This window comes from Kogia breviceps, chromosome 2, assembly GCF_026419965.1.
Source record: "Kogia breviceps isolate mKogBre1 chromosome 2, mKogBre1 haplotype 1, whole genome shotgun sequence".
Classification (NCBI taxonomy): Eukaryota; Metazoa; Chordata; class Mammalia; order Artiodactyla; family Physeteridae; genus Kogia; species Kogia breviceps.
Window position 1 is genome coordinate 198,931,458 of NC_081311.1, and position 21,682 is coordinate 198,953,139.

At 47.8% G+C, this 21,682-nt stretch overlaps 1 protein-coding gene across 50 annotated transcripts in view; it reads left to right on the top strand.

Moving 5' to 3' along the window:
* Positions 1 to 21,682, top strand: part of LRRFIP1 (LRR binding FLII interacting protein 1) — a 147,165-nt gene that overhangs the window by 94,789 nt on the left and 30,694 nt on the right. For 12 of the 50 annotated variants that reach the window (XM_059051638.2, XM_067027241.1, XM_067027236.1 and 9 more), the window contains 6 exons: positions 2,274 to 2,333; positions 4,624 to 4,686; positions 6,835 to 6,918; positions 8,287 to 8,331; positions 9,515 to 9,580; positions 14,846 to 14,935. The exons of 26 other annotated variants lie outside the window; for them this stretch is intronic. In XM_059051638.2, the coding sequence (XP_058907621.1) occupies positions 2,274 to 2,333; positions 4,624 to 4,686; positions 6,835 to 6,918; positions 8,287 to 8,331; positions 9,515 to 9,580; positions 14,846 to 14,935 (408 nt within the window). The remainder of the gene's footprint in view (positions 1 to 2,273; positions 2,334 to 4,623; positions 4,687 to 6,834; positions 6,919 to 8,286; positions 8,332 to 9,514; positions 9,581 to 14,845; positions 14,936 to 21,682) is intronic. 12 more of the 50 variants (XM_067027243.1, XM_067027249.1, XM_067027251.1 and 9 more) reach the window with 5 other exon arrangements.

Genomic DNA, 21,682 nt, shown 5'->3' on the forward strand with positions numbered 1-21,682 from the left:
TTGTTAAAATGCATATTCCCGGGCCTCTGGGTATTCCGATGTCCTAGGATGGGAAGCACGCCCCGTGACCAGGATGCAGGGGGTCTGAGGAGTGTGGGAAAAAAATTCTGTAAAACAAAGCTAGGTGAACATCCGAGACCTGACTTAAGATGAAGGTGATACATGCCTTCTGTGGACTTTTTATTCTAATGTTGTCACAGTTAATTTTCAACTCTCCTTATTACCCTCTTGTGCCACTAAAAACAGCTCCACCCATCTGAATCCAACACAGAAAAACTCCCCAAGAGGAGAAAGTTGGTGTGTTATTTAAGAAGGTCAGAGTACTTCTCACCACAGAGATGATGTTGGTGAGGTCTGCAGATTCGGGAATACGGTGTAGGGATACATTCCCTATGACAGAGTTTCATTACGACAGAAAAGTGTGGACGTTCCACAAAGCCTTCAAAAGAAGGGTTTTTCCTGCATTTTCATGGAAGGCCAGAAGAGAAAGGGACAACTGAAGGCGGGCATTTGCTCTCCCAACCTTCACCCACCCTCTGCTTTACGCTGCAGGCTAATTAAGAGAATGAGAAGATCAAAAAGGAAAAATCCATCTACAGCAGTATGTATTTTATAAGCAACAATGGAAAGCCAGAGGGTTTATATATGTAATACATTTTTCTTCCTTATTTATTAGCAAGGTAAAAATCATCTAAAATTGATTGATGTTAGCCTTCAATATTAATTTTTTCCAGAAACTAGCCTCTAAACAGGTGTCAAAGGAATAAGACTGAGGTCTGAAATATACAAGTCCTTGACATGCAAGATTATTTCTCCCGAGAGAGAGAAAAACAGGAAATTAGACTGAATAAAATTCCTGCCCATCTCCAAAGTTTTTTTACTATCAAATTTATTTCAGAAATGTCTTAATGTACTCATAGTTTTAAATTTTAATTTTGAAGGATTTCTACATACTCTTTTTCATTCAGAAACTTCGAATAGACTTGCTTTTGAATTGTAACACAAGTGAGTATACACAGTTTTATAGTCAGAGTTTCATGAAGCTGGATTTATAATCTGCCTGGAAATCCATATATTTATTCTTCATCAGCGTCAAAGCTGCATAGTATGTGCTGAACCGCCTCCCCTCCCCCGAACTTTTAACAAGGCAACGTGTCCTGCTGTCCTTCCTCGGTACCAAGCACTTAGCCATACAGTCAGCACTGATCTGGGCACTCATTTGAATCAGCTTTAATCCTCACAATGGCCTTGTAAAGTATTTATTACCATGCACGTTTTCAGAGCCAAGGAGGTAGAGGTTCCGGCGGATTAAATAACTTTGCCTAAAGTCATATGACGAAGCTTCTACTTGGAATCTGGACTCAGGCCCATGATCCCCTGGCATCTCCTTCCAGTTTTAGCGGTTGTGGGGACTGCTCCTCCTTTTTCTGTCTCAGGAGCTGGTTATGTCCCTGATACTTGGCAGCTCTTATCTTGAATCAGCAGAAATTTCCTTATAGGTGAATGAGAGCAGTTTCTAGAGCCTGAGCTTTGGCTGGGAATCGGGAAGAGAAGGGAGAAAGCATATGCTGAACTTAATCATTCTCTTTTTTTCTGGAGAACAAATTATGAAACCATGAGATATGTGCTCAGATTTCACTTTGAAAAATAAAATAGGAGGACTGGATGAATGAAAAACTGATAGAGAGGCTATACTGCCATGATAGACATTTTTTCCATGACGAGCGTTTGCATTTAATTAGAAATCGAGTAGACGCTCTCTCTGAATCTTCTGAATACAGCTTCATAATGAGCCGTGGTTTTTAAGGACTTCATGCTGAACCAAGAACCCAGGACGAATTGACTCAGGTGGAGGTCATCAGACCACGTTGCCTGGCATCCGGGCTCCTCACAGGCTGGGATTCGCGCATCATCGGCACAAAACTGGAACCAAAAACTGCCCAGGAAAGCAAGTGCACCCAAGGCCCGTGCACCTCACTCCATGGGGACTTGGCATTTCCTCCCGTCCCCGAGTGAGTGCCCCGTGGTCACCAGTGACACTAAGAGGGTGACGTGATCCGCCGACGGGGCTGGTTTCTCCTGAGGTGTAGTCAAGCAGATCAGGAGCGTGGAGGCAGCGGGGGGCCTGCCGGGATGTGTGCTACCCTGGCCGTGTCCATCCGCTCCACTCCAAGATCTCTCTTTATATCTGGCTACTTCTTCCCTGCTGATCTGTACCTGTGTCTGCATTTGTATACTGATGTCCCTTTTTCTCCTTTTCTTCGCTGAAACAGACAAATGGTTATGATGGAGAATTATACGGATCACAGTCCCTGAATAGAAGATCTGGCAGGGTTAGAAAATTTGCATGACACAAAATTCAAACAGATGGCTGCAAAGCTTTTTAAAAATATCGCTAAATTTAGCTTCTTTGGTTCTTTTCTGTGTTATAGTAGTTCTCTGTGTATGTGTGTGCATGATAGAATGAAAGCTAATGTTTTTCTGTTGGTTAGCGATCTTAGACTGTTCGTCTTCTAACATTCTAAGTGTTAAGGTAAGAGATCAACATTGAAAGGAATCTCTTAGGTATTAAAAGGTCGAATTAAGTACTAGCTCCTTCCTTATTTTATTGCCCTGGGTTGTTTGTGGGTAATGTGCATATGAAGAGTGTTCCACTCTCAAATATACTTAAATTCAACATTCCCACTGCTGTCCACCTCTCTCATTTGTAATTTCAAGGACACATACCCTAGAGCCTGTGTTTTGCTGAACACTTGCTCTCAGAGCTCATAGCTCCAGGGTAGGAAGCAGAAGAGGAGAGGGATGCCATCCAGGGGGAGAGAGAAGAAGAAATGAACCCGCAGCGGGGCAGTCAGGAAGGAGTGGGGGAGGTCTCAGGGTTTACCGAGGAGGAGGAGGTCATGGGGGTTTCAGATGGTTAAACCAGATACATTTTAATTCAGTTTCCCGACCCGCTGCAGATCTCTTATACATTAAATTATCTAAAATCTTCCTGCATTTGCTTCATTTATTTTCTTGTAGTAATAAATTTGACTAGCTGTATAAAACAGTATTTCTTTTCATTAGCCTTAATTATATTAAGCAATATCATATATACGTTTAATATATTTTCAGGTTTATATATTTTTATATTTTATATTTTCAGGTTTCAAAGGGGTAACGGGTCACCCTCTTAGCATTCTGAAACAGGCTAGTCAGGTTTTACCTTCTCCTTCCTATTAAGGACTGCATACACTCCTGTTTCAGCTAAGCTTTTCTCATTCCAAACTAAAAAAATCCTCCCGGCTGAAGGGCTGTGTCTTCCTGTGTATGTTGCCTTTTGCACTGACAGCCTTTGGACTTTCTCAAGCTCTGCTATGTTTTTCTTTAAGGTAATACAGCACTCCCGGGACAGAAGCAAAAGCAACATCCATTCTCTTCTTATAGGATGTTGACATCCTATAGCTTCCTGTGCTCAGCATCCCTGAGGGCTGTTTAGTGCTGGCTTTATAGGACAGGAGCTCTGATGGCTGCCGACTGCTTGCTGGGGTTAAATGGACTAGTTAGTAACTTTTCACCCTAAATGCGTACTTTCACCATATTGATCACAGAGAATCATAGTTCAGAGTTGGAAGCTACTTTAGAAGTTCTTTAGTCCAACTTCTACCCAATACTACATTCTTCTCTAGAACATCCCAAACATGTAGTTGCCGGCATGTTTGTGACCATACAAGGTGGCATCAAGCTCTACGTTGTACGTATATCCATATATCTTCATCTTTGATTTTTACGTTGAAACAGTGGAAGTGTGCCTTATGATTTAGTTAAGATTAAGTCATGCCCCTAGAAATCAGATACAAAAGAACTCGATTATAAAACTGTTCACCACAGAGTGAAGTTGGATATAAAATTGGTTTAATAAATAATCGAGACATACTGGTTGGCCAAAAAGTTCGTTCGGGTTACAAAAACCCAGACACACTTTTTGGCCAACCCAATATAATGACTGAAGGACGAAGTAAAGTACTTCTAATGTAGCATCTTATATAGGAGCAGAAACCTCCAGGAACAGTGTGTAAGGATGGGCTTGGAGAAAAATCGGATGGGAATGAGAAATTTCATACGCGTGAGAAATACCAGTCTGTGGGCAGGAACAAGATGGCCAGACTGATGATGTCTGTTTCCTCCCTGGGGCTTCGGGGCCGAGCTGCAGCCCTCAGATGTGCTGGGCTGAGGAAAGAGCGAAAATTGTGCAATAAATGGAATTTTAGTTACCTAAGAAGAGATGTCATACAGAAAGTCTAGACTAAGAGGTTATAGATGGTCCATCATGAGATTTAGTGAGGAATTACAAATAACAATAGCTAAATTTAAATATAAATAGTTAAATAATGATAATAGTTAAATCACACGACCTCACTGAGGTACAAACACTGAAAAGTAAAACACAACTTAGAACCCACCCCTAGGGGTTAAGAGTTTGTGCTGTAGTAGAGGGTATCAGTTCTCTAGCTGCCTCGGCGGCGTTCCTGGGGTACTAATACTGCTTCGGTTGTGTCTTTCCATATTTGCCTCTGGACCGGGACAGCTTTGGGGAGAGTAAGGAAGTGCGCCACACTTAACCTTGTCTTCTTTGCTGCTCAGAGTTCCAGCTACAGCGGTGACAGCAGATTGTCCACTTTGTCATCATCCAGAGAGGACCCCTTGGTTGGTTTCCATTTAAATCTTTCACATCCTCCCTGCAGAAACTACAGGTTTTGTAGCATGCAATCCTGTATGTGTAAATTCCACTCTCTTTTCTCTTTGAATGTCTATTTTGTGGAGTTTCATTTGGATAACTGTTCAAGTCCATTTGGGGGTGGTAATTAACATGATATATTTAATTCAGATTTAGCCCACTCTCTTGCATTTGAATTCAGATTCAAATGTTTGAATACAGATTGTGGTGTTGAGTTAGGTGCAGTGAAAGAAAGTATGTGGCTGTTTAGTAGCTGGAATTAATCAAAAGGGAAAGAAGAAAGCCCTGAAATTCTTTCCTTGAGAATTCTTGAAAGCAGAATTACTTTGCGCAGGGTACACGCATACTTGGGGCAATTTCACAAGGATGGAATAGACTTGGAATGAAAATCCAATCCAATCCAAACGTCCACACAATAACATTCCTTCCCATACTTTAAGAACATACACCAATCTTGATAGGCAAATGTTTCTCAATTATTTAAGAGCCCTAATAGGTAAGGCTTGTTTATCTTACCTAGGTGAGATCTGTATTCACTCAGCAAACATTAGGGAACTCCTTTAGGTGGGGAAGTCACAGAGACAAGCAGGTGAGTTAGGTCCTCTGGAAGCATTTACTTCTAAAACAGAAGACAGACAGACACACACACACACACACACACCCCACCCCTCACACTCGTGCAGAAACTGATTTTGCCAGGAAGTGTCATAACAAAGAATGTCAACTGAATCTTAAAGAATACGTAGGGGGAAAGAAAGAATAAATAGAAAAACTGACCAGGTAGAGCCGCAGTCGTCTAACTCCTAGTCCTTCCTTCGTCCTCACCCCTGTCGTCCCTCATCCCCGCCCCCAGCTTTCTACTCCTGCTGCGGGGGGGGGGGGGCGGGAGGGGGCGTTCCAGGAATCGCAGCCCCTCTCTCTCCCCACCAGCTTGCCCACCTCCCAAACTCCCACCGCCGCCCCCCACAGTAATAAATACTCCACCCCTTCCTCCCCCTAGTATGTGAATTCTCACGGAATATAACATCGACTGCAAGCACCAAAGGATTGGTGGGTTTTGACACCTTGAGTTTTTTGTGTATCGTGTGCATCTTCTTAATTCAGCGGGAGATTTTGCTGTTGAAAAGAGCACTTCGTCATTCAGAAAACTTTACTTCCAAGCTTAGATACTTTCTGTAACATAGAACATGCTGCTAGTTATCTAATACTTGGATGTGAATTATTCACCCAAATTAATTGACAAAATGGCTTCTGCCCAGGGCATTCTCCCAGCCACTGGAACAAGTTTCAGGGTTTGTGTTGAAATATTAGAAACTTTCTCCCTGCCCACCCCAGGATTCCACTTGCCCGCCCCTCAGGTCATTCTGGTGCACCAGATCCAAGGCATCGGAACGACAGGCACACGTTACGGGACCCCGAAAGGATGGGGAAGTGTCTTAGGGTGCCGCCAAGTTACCCGAACAGAACTACTTCATCCGCTTCCAGGGCTGCCCTGGGTTTGTGTGATCAGTAGAATACCGCTGACATGGAAATCGGAAACAGCTAGCCTCCTCTTCAAGGGTCCTTTAATGTGGATAGAACATTTTATTTGGGGAAACCGCTAATTTATGTAGCAGTATTCCCCAGAAATCTCGTACAGATTCTTGGTCTCAGAAATGTACCACTGATTCTATCATGTCTTCTATGAATCCTGAACGCATGTGCATTGTGTAAATACCGAACCAAGCCCGAGATCATCTCCAATGAAATATTTTATTACATAGAATAGAGGTTACTATCTCTGCAAATTCCTGATTTTGAGTTTTTCCCACCAAACTGTAAAAATTAGAATTTGCATCAGAAAGACCTTCAAAACCCCACTGATCTTGCTGTCAATTCAAATTAAGGAAACCTGTTTTTGCCTGTGTGTAGACACACAAGTCCTAGTTTAGTCCCAGGTGATAGTTTTGTGGGTTAACTGGGCTGTCTATTCCTTCCCCTCATTCTCTCTTCCCTGCAAGTGCATGTCCTTTACCCATCTTGTTGCAGAAGTCAGTTTCGTGTGAATTGGTGATGCCTTTGAGATGAAATGAAGCTGTGAGCCTTTTTCCCCTCCGGCCCGTTTTCTCTGATTACAGGGACTTTCCTGCTCCGACATCGACTTCGGGCTTCGCAGTCGTGGCCTTGCTCCCAAACCCCTGTCTGCTCAGAATGGAAACCGGGTCTGTCCTCCTCCTTTTCACATCATTCTTCCCTCTTCTTTCCTTCTGTTGTCACTTGACTTGCTGATTAAATGGACGTGGATACTTCAACCTCTTCCATGTGAAGTCCAAAGAACAAAGCTTAGTAGATGTTTCAATTGGCTTGACTAACTGGCTAAGACTTTTCTCATCCTTTTAAAGCAAATCAAAAATAATTTAAGACCTTATAATTTTTTTTAAAAAGGAGTTTAGGGAAAAGGAGGCTCTATTAAATGTATATTTTCAAAAGCTCAAGTCCAAAAAATTGGTCTCTTGGGTCTCTCCTCCTTTTCCAGCAATTGTTCCCCATTTGGGGTTTCCTTTGTTTTTTAAAAAAACATTTTTCTCCTGTAAATGTATCCAGGAAGCAATTTGGAAGGCTTTTGTGCCTAATCTAACTCCTCCGTCTTGGAAAGTGGGGAGAACTGCCTTACTTCTCTGGCTTGCTCTCCGCTGTGTTTCCTGTTTGTACAAGGCAGTCCCCGAGGTGCTTGGCTTTTTTAGCTCCAGGTATAGGAGTCCTGTTCCCGTAGGAGGATGTCAGAGGCCGAGCTCCAAGAACACATCACGTTATGGAGGTTGAACTGCCATCTCCCTGCACTGTCGTGTCCCTTGGCGTTGCTGAGTGATTCAGCCCTATTCCTGCATGTTCCCTGACCAGCTGGTGGGGCCCCTGCCCTGGGCTCTCCGCGGCCTCTGCTGGTAAACAGGTTATGATGCTCTTCGGAGGTGAGGCTCGGGTCACACCAGCGAGCTGCCCCTGTGTTCCAGCACACCCCGCACAGGCTCCGTCTCTGTTCGGGTGTGGGTTCCCCTGTGCCAGAGACGTGCCAGCCCTGGGCAGCTGAAGCCCCCCTACAGCTCCTCTGTATCTTGGAGACTGTTGCTTGGATCCCCTGATAGAAGCAAACAGGCTATTCCTGCCGCACTGTTCCTGTGGGGAAGTCTGTGTATGCAACACCCCCAAGTGCTTTCTTCACCTGGGATTTTGAGTCGGGGGTTTGGGCTCTTGCTGGTGTCGTTGACGTTGTCACCATTCTGTCTCACTCCCCGACCCTTTCTTCTAGGAATGCCTGAAAAGATGCCCAGAAAATAGCCATATTTCAGAGGTTCTGTGGAAGTTCACTATTTTTAAAGTTAAAAATCATCTCATGTTTATTTTTCTTGTAAATGTGGATTTCCATCAGAGTTATTGAAGGCATGGTGCCTTTGTGGACTTCTTTTCCTTCTAACAGTCGTACGATAACTTGGCTATCATGATCACCAAAAGCGTCATGATTACCTTGTCACTGTTATTTGTTGCTGTTTTTTCAAGGGTTTAAAAACCTGCTATTTGCTTTCATCCTCCAGCCCTCCTATATGTACGGCGCTGCCCGGCCGGCTGGGAGTTACCGGGTGCGTGTGCTTCCCACAACCCCTTGCCCGCTCCTGCTCCCTCCGCCCATTCCGACCCCCGCACCGCACACACACCCCCGCACCCCCCACCCCGCCTAACCGTCCCCCGCCCCTCAGCGCGCATGCGCGCCCCTCCCCTACCGAACAGCTGCTCTGAGTGCGGTGGACTTAACCTGTTTGCAGCCCTTCTGGGGGTGAATTACCCCTTTATGTGGAGCTTACACCTGCAGCCCCCTTTGGCCAGATCTGGGATTTATTTCTCCCGACAGTTGACAATAGCTGGGGAAGACACGGATTTGTATAGGATTGTTAGGAATAAAGTATTGGCAACATTTACTTAATCTATTGGCAAAAAAGAAAGGTAGCTTTTTATTGCTTTGGTAACCTTAACAGATATTAATCCATTATGTTATATTATCTTGGAAATTTCCAGTTTTAAATACCAGGTACTTATGCCCTGCAGGAAACTTAAGTATTCAAAGCAGCCATATACTCTTATTGTTAACAACTTTCTGAATATCCATCAGATTGCACACTTACGAGTTAGATGTATAACTGGTCCAGCAAAACCCGCCGTGTCCTCAAGGAGCAATAGGGAAAATTAAAGTTCCATTCATGGTATTGTAAGCTCCTATTTACCCTCATTTACCCTCAGTGATTAATAACATAGGATTTTCAAGTTAATGAAATGTTCTGTTCTCTAGTTAGCAATTCTTAAAGAATTATAAAATAATTGAGCTATAATCAACATGCTATTTTTATTACAAAGTCACTTCATATTGGAGTAACTTTCTAAGCATCAACTATGAGGATGCCATGAGAAAATTCGGGATATTTGAACTATCTGCTCGTTTTAAATCTAGATGAACAAGTTTTTACTTAGCAAGGAATATTTTTCAGAGTCACAGATTTAAAGGATCCGTTGGAGATCCCATTGCATGCCAGCTGGTTGACAGCAACTAAAACCTCTCTCACTCGGACTTTTGCACGACCCTGTTTTTTTGCTGCACAGTCTTTTCCTGTGGAGGTGGTTTTGAGCCTTTCCTGCATGTCTTCCATCGTGATGTTTTCCAGGACGTGTTCCTGGCATGTGTCACTCCTCTTCAGCTTACATTTCAGTGTTTCCCGGGTGCCGATGGAGAGAGGAAAGGTGCCCCGTCCTGACAGTCTGTTTTCGTCACAGGCGTCTGTGTCGGATGAGAGCAGTCTCGGTGGGGCTCGGCGGAGCAGCGCCTGCGGTTCCCACGCTGTAAGGCGCTTTCTGTGTTTCCCGAGCTCTCTGCTGCATGATCCTGGGGTGACTCTCTCAGGCCGGCTTCAGCCCCGGGAGGTAACTAACCAGAGTTCTAGGGAGGAGACACTGTCGCATCCCAGTTTTCCATGGTGATAAGGGTCATGGATAACGTCAGTCATCTAGCCTTTGGTGGTTAGTTTAATGTCCTCCCTCATCAGTTTATGTTGAGGTCAAAGGGAGAAAGATGCATCTTAATTGAGTTTCATCTGCTCTTTCCCTGCAACAAGGGATGAAGTGATCTTATAATAATAAAAGGAGTCAAAGAGTCAAAAGGGAATTCAACAGGCCACAAATTATTCTCACCTCTGGGTGACCGAGGAAGATGAACTAATTTAAGGACTAGAATATTACACAGAAGGAATTTCCTTTTTTTATTTTGTTGTCTTTTCACCTCTTTGAAGGATTTGAAGTGATAGGGTTTCTCAATAAAGGTGTAGTAGTTGTACAAGAAATACTTGTTGAATGAAAACGATGAGTGAATGAGTGAAGGATAAAGGTAAACAAAACGGGATCAGCCCATGGAAGTGAGGAAACTGGTTGACCTGTCCTGGGGATCCGTTGAAACTGGGCATTGGACCCAATCGGCCCTCCCCGGGGGCTCCTGCACAAATCCTAGAAAGATGCATCCACGCCACACGTGAACTATGATGGCTTAAGAAATACTTGAAAGTGCTTTTATAATTTTGCTTTTGGAAGTAATTAACTACTTAATTAATTGGCTAAATGGCCCAGCTTTATGATTTATTATTTTTCTCCAGTCATGAATATTCAGGAATTCTTATGAAGTAAGCCAGGGTAGCCTACAGTTTTCTTCATAATGTAGTTTCTATAAATATTAATTATAATAATTGATGTAATATGAGTTTTTAAAAATTTTTATTGGGGTGTAGTTGATTTACAGTGTTGTGTTAGTTTTAGGTGTCCAGCAAAGTGACTCAGTTATACATATGTCCACTCTTTTTTAGATTCTTTTCCCATATAGGCCATTACAGAGTATTGAGCAGAGTTCTCTGTGCTGTGCAGTAGGTCCTTATTAGTTATCTGTTTTATACGTAGTGGTGTGTATGTGTCAGTCCCATGTAGCATGAGTTTTTGTTGACATCTAATTAAACACCTGCAGTGAACAATTTTATATTGCATAAAATTTTAATGCAGTGGAACCCACTCTATTAAGGCTTTTTCCCAGTTCTTAAATATTTTTGAAGGCCCTTAAAAAGCTCATACACCATACCTAATGGATGAAATAGCTCAGGCCTATAGGGTGGTTAAAATGCAACGAAATGATTTACTTTTATCAGTAAGAGGCAGCAGCCTAATTCTTTGAGAGAATGGATCTTCCCAAAAGCACCAAAGCAGAACTTCTAATGTCTGGTGGGATGTTCGTCTCATAGATTCTCTTTAAATGTTGCCTCTGTAGGTGGACTTTTTCAAATAGCTGATTCCTGGCCTTCGGGGCGCTGTGACTGGCATCGCTGATTGCTCTTTCGTGGAGCAGTTATTTGGTGCTTTAAACCCTCCTGTAGGAACTGCCGGGGCGGTATGGCTTGAGGGAGTTAGGAAGTAAGAGGTCTTCTTGTCCCGGCAGCAGAATGCCTAAAATAGGGCCCACGTCCCTGGTCTCACACCAGGCTGAAGAAATAAAAGAGAATCGAAAGATATTTTTTCTCTGCACCTAACACTGCACACTCTCTTGCAGAAGGAGCACAGCATATGCATTTGCTGGATTAAATGGGACAAATTGAACCCCGGCATAAAACCCCTCAGAAGAGATCTCTGGGCCAGCAGCGGTGTGCCAGCCACAGATCGGCGAGCCTAGTGGGAGGGAAGGTTCACTGACCTCTCACCCTTTCCCATCGCCGCCCCACCCCCAGCCCTCAGGATAGCCCCGCGAGGGGATGCGGAGTCCCCCACGCCCAGGAATGCTCTCTCCCCAGGCTCTCTACGCAGCTAGGAGCCGTGGCCGCTGACCGACACACATACAAAAATGGGAGGACACTGCGCCTTGGGGGTCCCTCCTGTCCTGACCTGTAGTACTGTGAGCTGAGTCCAGGCTGACCTCAGGCCTGCCCAAGACAGTCAGTCCTGAGCCCACTTTCAAAGACCTGTCCCCATCTCCATTCTCCCAAGAAATTAGCCTCAGACACAGTATGTGTTTACAGTGAAAGGACTAATTACAATTACAGTTAAGTGATTAAATGACTGGTTCTCGAACGTAGAACGGTTTTGCTTCGAAACCTTTCTATTCTGTACCTTCCTTACCATTAGTAAGCTGTGTGCATGTCGTAGGAAGGACTCTTGGCCGTGTGTGACGTGACCTCCTTAGTTCTGACCCTCTGGGAAGCAGTCATCACCACCGATGCCACCTGGTCCAGGAGCCATGAAAGTTGTTTCTAGCAGAAAGTGACAGCTTGAGAAAAGCCCAGCTTGTATTCTCTTGCATAATCCTTAGAACCTGTGTGGTCAGTGTCTCTACTTCATGACATAGATGACAAGATATGTAACTTTCGCAAGGTCTCGTGGCTGATAAGAGTTGGACCCTGGACTCAGATCTTGCTATTGAATAACTTACTTCAGCCCACATTAGCCACGCCGACTCCAAAGTATGGGCGACGCCAAAGGTGCCACATGGACCACAGTGACACAGACTTTACACGCGCTCTTTTCCGCGTGATCAACTCAGATCGGATGATTTGAGACTCCGGAGTTGGGGAAACCTGGGTCAGAGATAAACCGTATTAGCAACAATCTGTCATATCTCAGCACCATAAACCAGGACTCGAATGCCATAGGATACGGTAGGATTTGTCTACAGGAAGAAGTTTTCCTCTCGTGTCAGCAAACCCAAAGGCGAAATACTTCTGCTTTAAAGTGCTGACGTTAGGTGTTTTCCTTTATTTTGAACAATAAAGCTAAAAGGTGAGCCTAGTGATGCTGGTAGATTTCCTGTATGTGCCGTACCTGGCAGTGGCTCTTACACACAGTGTGTGTGCAGCTGTATTATCTGTGCGTCTGAAACAGCATCTTGCACCGCAGCGTAAGTACACAGTATTTAGCCAACATAGGAGCGAGTCCAGGCGAGACGGGTCTGGGGAATTTGCTCCTCTTGACCCAGGCTGTGTACAGCCTAAACTTGAAGTGGTTCATTCAACAAGTATTTCTCAAGTACCTACTGTGTGCCAGGCCTCCTCTGATCGCTGGGGATTCAGCAGGGAACAAAACAGACACAGACTCTGCCCTGGGGAATTCCACTCTGGTGGAAAAACAGGCAAACTAAGCGATGGTATTTACGATAAGGATCCCTAGCACCCCTGAAGTTTCGTGGCCCCATACAATTTGCAGTAGGAATGATGCCTGCGGCTCTCCAGGGGGCCTGGGGGCGGGGAGAGGACAGTCAGCACCGGCCTCTCAGACCAGCGCCTCAGTCTCCCAGTGCCTGTGGTCCTAAATGGTGTTCGAGGTCCGCCTCCCGTCCCACCCTCCCCCTGCCCTGCCTTGTTCAAGAGGAAGGTAAGATTTCTTTTTAAGGTCTCATGAGGTGCTTTTTTTTTTTTTTTTTTGCGGTACGCGGGCCTCTCACCGCTGTGGCCTCTCCCGTTGCGGAGCACAGGCTCCGGACGCGCAGGCCCAGCGGCCATGGCTCACAGGCCCAGCCGCTCCGCGGCACGTGGGATCCTCCCGGACCGGGGCACGAACCCGCGTCCCCTGCATCGGCAGGCGGACTCTCCACCACTGCGCCACCAGGGAAGCCCGTGAAGTGCTTTTATTCTATGATTTTTTTCAGATATGTACATACTTTTTTTTTAACATCTTTATTGGAGTATAATTGCTTTACAATGTTGTGTTAGATTCTGCTGTATAGCAAAGTGACTTGTAGTGAGATGGATGGACTTAGAGTCTATCATACAAAGTGAAGTAAGTAGAGTCTATCATACAAAGTGAAGTAAGTCAGAAAGAGAAAAACAAATACCATATGCTAATGCATATGTATGGAATGTAAAAAAAAAAATGGTTCTGATGAAACTAGTGACAGGACAGGAATAAAGACGCAGATGTAGAGAATGGACTTGAGGACACGGGGCAGGCTTAAGGGGAAGCTGTGACAAAGTGAGAGAGTGGCGTGGACATATAGACACTACCAAACGAAAAATAGCTAGCTAGTGGGAAGCAGCTTCATAGCACAGGTAGAGCAGCTTGGTGCTTTGTGACCACCTAGAGGGGTGGGATAGGGAGGGTGGGAGGGAGACGCAAGAGGGAGGGGATATGGGGTATATGTACACACATAGGAAGGTAAGATTTTGTTGTTGTTATTGTTGTTAAACTAAAAATGCATTTAGGGCTATCACAAATGTGAATACAAATCAAAGTTAAGAGGGCATAGCCTCCAGATACACGAATTACTGGTGTTTTCCTTTACTAGAAGAGAGAAAGTTTAGGTAAATGGGTAGACAGACAGATAGACACGCAGGCCACTAGATAGAAGGTCCTGTGGTACTTTAAAAAGCCTTGCCTGGGGCCTTCCCTGGTGGCGCAGCGGTTGAGATTCCGCCTGCCGATGCAGGGGGCTCGGGTTCGTGTCCCGGTCCGGGAGGATCCCACGTGCCGCGGAGCGGCTGGGCCCGTGAGCCGTGGCCGCTGAGCCTGTGCGTCCGGAGCCTGCGCTCCGCAACGGGAGAGGCCACAACAGTGAGAGGCCCGCGTACCGCAGGAAAAAAAAAAAAAAAAAAAGCCTTGCCTGATTTTGTATTAACCCTAAATCTTATTTTGTATTCCCTTGCAAAGATAGTCGAGAGGCAAACTTTTGCATTTTGCCCCGAAGCCAGCCCCGCTTGTCCCGCTCTTCAGTTTCTGTGCCGGCAGGCAGCTCACGTCCTCAAAACCTGTCTCTTCCACATCGTGGAGGCTTTTCTGCGCAGAAGCCAGGTGTCCTCCACACCCCAGCTGAACAGATGCTCTGTGTTACTTTCTTCCTACTAACCAAGAATTCTGCGTCCTTTTGATGGTGTGATTAAGTTTTGTGTTCTGAGTGGCCACATGTCGGGTGCTGGGAAGACACAGCCTCTTTTCCTGGGCTCGGCCAGCGGCCGCACTAACCTCTCCTTCCTTTCTGGGCTGCGCCTGGCTGGCCTCACAGCTAACCGGAGCCTTTGTCTCGTGGCCTCCGTCCTCCTTGCATCTTCGCTGACCTGTTCCTTTGTTTCCGTCTGCGTGTCCCGCGGCCAGCCGGGTGGGCAGCCCTCGGAGCACAGCGGCCACTTCAAGTCCAGCTCCCGCAGCTCCTCGAGAGGCAGCTCGGCGCGGGCCAGCCCAGTGGTGAGTGCGCCTCTCGCCCCTGCTGCTGTCCACTTCCTCCTTTCCTCCCCATCCCCTTGGACCCTTCACTCCTCTGTCCCGAAAGAAGACCCCTCCACCTCCCAACCGGGAGAAAGTAGGAAGGCTTTCCATGATTTATTTCAGGTCTAAGCAAAAGCAGGATTGGGGAAGATGCTCCCAAATTTAGAAAATGACTATTCAGTGAGCTCAGAATTGCACTGCTCAGTTTGCAAAGGACCATCTAGGAAGCTGCTGACAGTGCTTAAGAGATGGGGGTGTCTCACTGGGAGGAGAGAGCTTTGCACAGTGCGGGAGAAATGTGGCCGTGTGCCTGTGTGTGTTGTTTTTATGATTTAAAAATTTGAAGGCTCTTTTTGTATTTGTCCCAGTTAATTTATTTTTTTTTAATTGGGGTATAGTTGATTTACAGTGTTGTGTTAGTTTTAGATATACAGCAAAGTGAATCAGTTATACATATACACGTATCCACTCTTTTTTAGATTCTTTTCCCATATAGGCCATTACAGAGCACTGAGTAGAGGTCCCTGTGCTGTACAGTAGGTCCTTATTAGTTATCTACTTTATATATAGGAGTGTGTATATGTCAGTCCCAATCTCCCAATTTATCCCTCCTCCTCCTCCCCCTGCTTTCGCCCCTCGTAACCATAAGTTTGTTTTCTACATCTGTGACTCGATTTCTGTTTTGTGAGTAAGTTCATTTGTACCATTCTTTTAGATTGAAGGGTTCACTTTTAAACATTTTGTTTGGAACGTTATCTGTTATTGGAGCCCAACAGTCTTTTAGGGTAAAGTATCGGCCTGCGAGTGCCACAGCATCCCTAGCTCTATCCCATCCCCCACTGTCCCTTTGGTCCTCTGTTCAGTGCCTGTGAAACAAACGACAGAGCTGCTCTCCTGTTTGTTTCCCGGCCTGAGATGACCCAAGTTCTGCTTCAGAAAGCAAGAGGGGGCTTCCCTGGTGGCGCAGTGGTTGGGAGTCCGCCTGCCGATGCAGGGGACGCGGGTTCGTGCCCCGGTCCGGAGGATCCCACATGCCGCGGAGCGGCTGGGCCCGTGAGCCGTGGCCGCTGAGCCTGCGCATCCGGAGCCTGTGCTCCGCGACGGGAGAGGCCACAACAGTGAGAGGCCCGCGTACCGAAGAAAGCAAGAGGTTCTGCCCCCCAGTCTCCATCATCTAAGTCTCATTATTGCGTGCTTCTCCCATGGTCTTTGGAATTTTAGGCAGCTTCACCGCATCTGTTGCTTTGTATGAGGCAACTGTATTGTTCTCTTGACCATAGGAGTTGGCAGGGCACATCCGCCCCGGGGGCCTTTGGGACGGGGCGCTGACCCAATGACCAGGGGAGGACGTTCAGTGGACGGGCTGGGCTGTGTGCCGAGCGGTGCGCGTGCCAGCGCTGCACCACGGGGGCTGCCACGCCGAGGGCCAGGACCCCTCCTGATAGACCTGGGCAGAAGAAGGTGAAGGTGGGCAGAGTTGAACTTGGAGCTTGACTGTGGTAACTCACTTACACACCACCACGGTTAGACGCGTCGACGTCTCAAATTCAGGAAGTGTTCCTGGTCATCAGAGAAGAGGCCGTGGGGCTGAGTTGCCCACTTGCACACGTGCACCCGTGGGGTGCTGCTGATTTGTTTTTTAAATTAGATGCAGCCTTTTAAAGCCAGGAGTCTTCACACCAAATGCAGACATCTGCTTCTTCTGGCGACACAAACAAAGGGGTGGATCCCTTTGCAGACTGAGCCCGCATTGCTGCATCGGGGGCCTCAGTCCCCCCACGCCTACCCTGCTTTCCCTGACTCCAAGGCCAGAGCCATTCGTCACTGGGCTTGCCCTGGTGCTTCCCTGCTAGTCGGGAAATGTTCTCTCTGCCACTGACACATCGAGGGTGAGAACACCAAAGATAGATGAGGCAGGCGAGTATTAGAACAGGAGAGCCTGTTTCTCTCTGGAATTGAAAGCTGCCCCCCTCGCCCCGCAGCAAGGAGGGGACTAGGAGAAGCAGCTTCCTGACTGCGCTCAGGTGGGGCAGGGAATGTGGGGTGACGGACACCCCGCAAAGTCCACTGCTTACTGCTCCAGCCAGGACCAGTCAAGCAGGGACAGAAAGCTATCCAGCTGTTCCATATCATGTACGTTCAGTGTTGAAAACCCGGCGAGTCACTTCTTCTGCACGTGGCAGGCGGGCCAGAAGCGCCGCGTCTGTGCGCTGAGGGATCCCTGCTCCGAGGTCAGCAGCCCCCGTCTGCGTGGGCTGGCCTGCCTGCCTCCGCCTTCGGGCCCTTGCTTGCGTGTTTCCGCCGCAAGGCATCCGTGTTTTCCCTCGATGGATCCGACATGGAGAGCCGCTCGTCCTCAGGCCTCAGGCTCTCTGGCACTCACTTCGGGGAACACGAAAGTTCACGGTCGTCAGAAGAAGCTGAGGCCTGACCCCTCCTGGGCTCCCTGCCTGGCGCAGCTCAAGCGAAGCAGGGAGCTGCGAGCCTGCGACGGTCTGACGTCTTTGGGTTTATTCGGGCATCAGGATGAAGTCACAGCATCGCAGCGCAGTCTCGTTCCCCGGACGGAAGAGACTGGATGAAACCAGATACGAATTCCTCTGTCATCTACCTCCTACATCTGACAACAGTTTACTCCCACAAAATGGGTTTAGCGGACACAAGAGAGGTGAGCGTTCGTTGTGCCCGTGTCCCTGGGGCCTGAGGACGAGAGGCGGGGGTCTCTCGGTAACTGGGGGCCCTGGCAAGACCTCCCCACCGTCCCTTGGTCCCTTGAGAGCCCTGCATTTGCAGGACTCTCAGGGATTTGACTGAGGTGATTGTTCAGTTCATTACACACAGGTTGTTGGTTCCGTCTCCTGTCTCAACCCTGAGTCAGCTGCTCGTTGACAAAGGTCGACTGACTCAGGTTGGCACGGTTAGTGAGCAGAGGTCAGCAGCCGGGCACCTCACGCGGGTGTGGGGCGTCGGAGCTGAGGACGCCTCTGGGTGTGGCCCTCGGAAGGCAGAGACCCCCGTGCACCGCGCAGGGCACTTCCACACAGTTTGGGTGGCTCCCGGGCATCTGAAGGGTAGGGCCCGGGCAGCATCCCTGGCCTCTGCAGAGAGTCTGGAGGACAGAGCTGAGTGAACCCGCTGCTCCGCTTCCAAACCTCAGTCCTCCTCCACGAAATCTGCCCCATTTCTGTTTTCTGAGCGTGGACATTCACACCACTGGCAAGGGCTGGGAGTTTGCATTTTGGGCTTGCGAGACAAACGGTGTAAGTGGATGCATTTGGCCTTGTTGATTGGAAAGAGGCCGGGAAACTTGTGCTCTGACTTCCCTGGTCCCCCTGCCTGGGAGGGAGGAGCTGCAGGACAGGCGGTGCCCAGGGAGAGGCCCGTGTGGTGAGTGACCCTCCCCGCCTGGCCTCTCGGAAGGACGCAGAGCGGGAAGGGGGCGGGGAGTTCCGAGACCCAGGTTAAGGTGTCACAGCTCTCATTCCTGGCTGGGGACACCCGGCCAGGCGCGTTGACTTCCTGAACTCCGCCTGGAAAGACGAGTGTGCTTGAAAAACAAAAACAAGAAAAGATTTGGGTTGATGACCTGCTTCTCCTGGGCGCGTTTCCCGGGGCTGTGAGCGTTGTGTCCACTATGGCTCGGGGAGAAGGATCCCGCCTGGTGATCCGTCAGGAATATGGTTCCAGGGGCTGGTACGGGTGAGGGCAGGGGGCAGGGGCCTCTCCGGGAGGAAGTGCGAGCCGGGGCAGGGGCAGCCCTGGGAGGCCCTGGGTGTGGGGTGTGGGCTGGTGCCCGAGGGGGCGCGCAAGGGGAGCACGTCTACGAACAAAAGTAACCAGAATGAGGGAAGTGATAGCTTGCCCCACTTGGAGAAAACAAAGGTACCTCAGCATCCAAAGACGCGAAGTGTGCCCCACCCCCCGGGTCCTCCAGCCTCGTGGGGAGCAGAGAGGGTGCCCATACACTACTGGACCTCATCTCATTTTTCACGTTCTATAGGTGAGCCCTATTGTCTTCTCCAGAATCTTCCTCTTGAGGAAGTTGGGGTCCGTTCATTCAGCCAGTGTTTATCGAATGTTCTAGGCACAGGGCTGCAGGGGCGAAGGAACACACACCTGTTCCCCTCACAGACCCACAGGCTGGAGAGGCAGACCTCAGCAAATGGGCGCAATGCAGTTTAGAGCTCAGAGCACAGACTCGAGGAAGAAGGCAGGGTGCTTCCAGGGAGCTGGACTCGGGAGTCTGGGTAACCCAGGCCCGGAGAACAGCCCGGCAGAGGGCCTCACCTGGAGGGGCCGACGCAGCTGCGTCATCCGGGCCTCAGAACCCAGTGAACCTGCCGGCCCACGGAAGCATCGGTCGGGGTGTCCTGCGTGGCGCCCAGGTTCACGTGCCAGTGTGTTTTCCGAGAAGCATTGGTGGTGAACAGGAATCTCAGCCCCATCTGAGTTAGAAAAACAAAAGACTGTAATGACTCATGTTTTGTGTCGTGGGAAGAGGTGGAAGCAGGAACCAGGTGGAAAAATAGGTCTTGAATTATAAATACAAGAGTTCAAGGACGAGTCACTCAGGACGAGGTCAATATTATCGTATTTAAAACCAGAAATTTCCATTCTAATGGTAGCTTCCACTGCGGTTTATAAAACTGAAGGAAAATTACCCTTAAAGTGGGTGTTTTCTGAGCAGCGTTCAGTGCTGTCCGTTGGTTTCTCGAGAGGGGACCCCGTGATGACACTGCTTCTGTGATCTCATTTCCCATCTGGGGCTTGGGGCACCACGAGGAAAAGTCCCCTTGTCCCTGGCCCCCTTGCTAGGGTCTCCCCACGCCCACGTACCGTACTCTGTCTCGAGGAAGGTGGGCGAGCCAGGTGGTGATATGGAAAACTTGGAATTTGAAACCTCACGGGACATTACATTTAAGTGAGCCTAAATAATATGCTCATTTAGACACGATTTTAGACGGCTGGAATTAATAAAATATTTAACGTTCTCCGTTAAGCGTTTGTTTCTGAAAGGAAGAGTTGCCATAATTTAAAAGCCCACAGAAGTTTTTTGGAAGTGACTACCTCCCGTAGATTTTAAAAGATGCCTTTTTATACACCCCGTTGTGGTTATAAAATGCTGGTTTGCATGTTTCATAAGCCTGTTACTGTAGAGCGTTCACGCTGACCTGAGACGTTTAGTATTGCTCGGTCAATGAGAGTAAGAAGGCTAACAGGCTGCAAGATCTGTGGTGCTGCCGCCCTTCCGCGGCTAAGAAGGCGATATGTCCACGAGGTCCCGTGGCTCTCCCGGGTCCCGTGCTGCTGTGGGCTGCAGCGTGTTGGGGCACGTGTGGTCCACGGCGTGCCCTGGGTCACATCATGCAGCAGAAACGACAGTGTTTAAGAACCCTTCCGTCTATTCTGTTTCTTCGTATATTATTTTCAGAGATAAAGTACTATGCTTTATGTCACATTAGACTCACCGTCAGGGTTACTTATCTGTTCCTTTGTCAGGGGCAGTGAGGGGTGCCCTGCCGGACCAAGGCTCCCTGGGCCCGTCCCACTCCGCTCGACGCAGGCTGCCATCTAGTGGCGTCCAGTGGGGCTGCAATGGCTCCATGCTGCTGCACGGTTTTTCTCTCTCCCTCCCTCCCTTCCTCTTGCCTTGCCTTGCCTTCCTTCTTTCCTTTCCTCCCTTCCTTCTGTTTTATTGAAATATAGTTGATTTACAATGTTGTGTTAATTTCTGCCATACAGAAAAGTGATTGTTATATATATATATTCTTTTTCATATTCTTTTCCATTATGGTTTATCACAGGATATTAAACATAGTTCAGTTCCCTGTGCTCTACAGGAGGACCTTGTTGTTTATCTATCCGATATATAATAGTTTGCATCTGCTAATCCCAAACTCCCAATCCATCCCTCCCCCAACCAAAACTGCACCACTTTCCTTGGGGCTCCGCGTACTTCTTAGGTTGCAGGAAGGCTGGCAAATACACGTGTCCCTTGTCATTCAGAAAACAAACAAACGTCAGTCACCCTGATTCGTAAAATACAGATTGGAAACAATGGTCAAGCATAGATTGGCTGTAACTCTCATTGAGAGCTTAATTTTTCCCTCCGTGGTCTCTACTTAAAAACGTCCTGAATTTTCGCATTCTGAGTTCGTTATGTATTTCAGAACAAAGGCTTTTTTCAAACTACTTTTAAACTTGTTTTAAACTAAAGAGAAAGCTATGGTTTTAGGGTTTTTTCTCCCTTATTTGGTGTTTTGCAAATTACAAAAGTAGCGTTTGTGTTAATGGTGAAACTATGCAGAACAAAGCTATGCTAAAGGCCCCCAGGAAACCAGTGCTTTGGGGTCTGGTGTATAGTTCTTCTCGTCTTTCTCACAAGAAATACTACAAAAAAGAAAGTGGGGTCCTTCTTTTATGGGCACGGATATTTTTGTAGGTGAACATAGGATTTCTGGAGCTTCATTTCTCTAGGCAATATTTATCTATTGCTGATGAACAGTCAGGAAAGACACTATTTAAACTGCAGAGCAAAACAGCAATAGGTGGGCTTCCCTGGTGGCGCAGAGGTTGAGAGTCCGCCTGCCGATGCGGGGGACACGGGTTCGAGCCCCGGTCCGGGAAGATCCCACGTGCCGTGGAGCCGCTGGGCCCGTGAGCCATGGCCGCTGAGCCTGCGCATCCGGAGCCCGTGCTCCACAACTGGAGAGGCCACGACAGTGA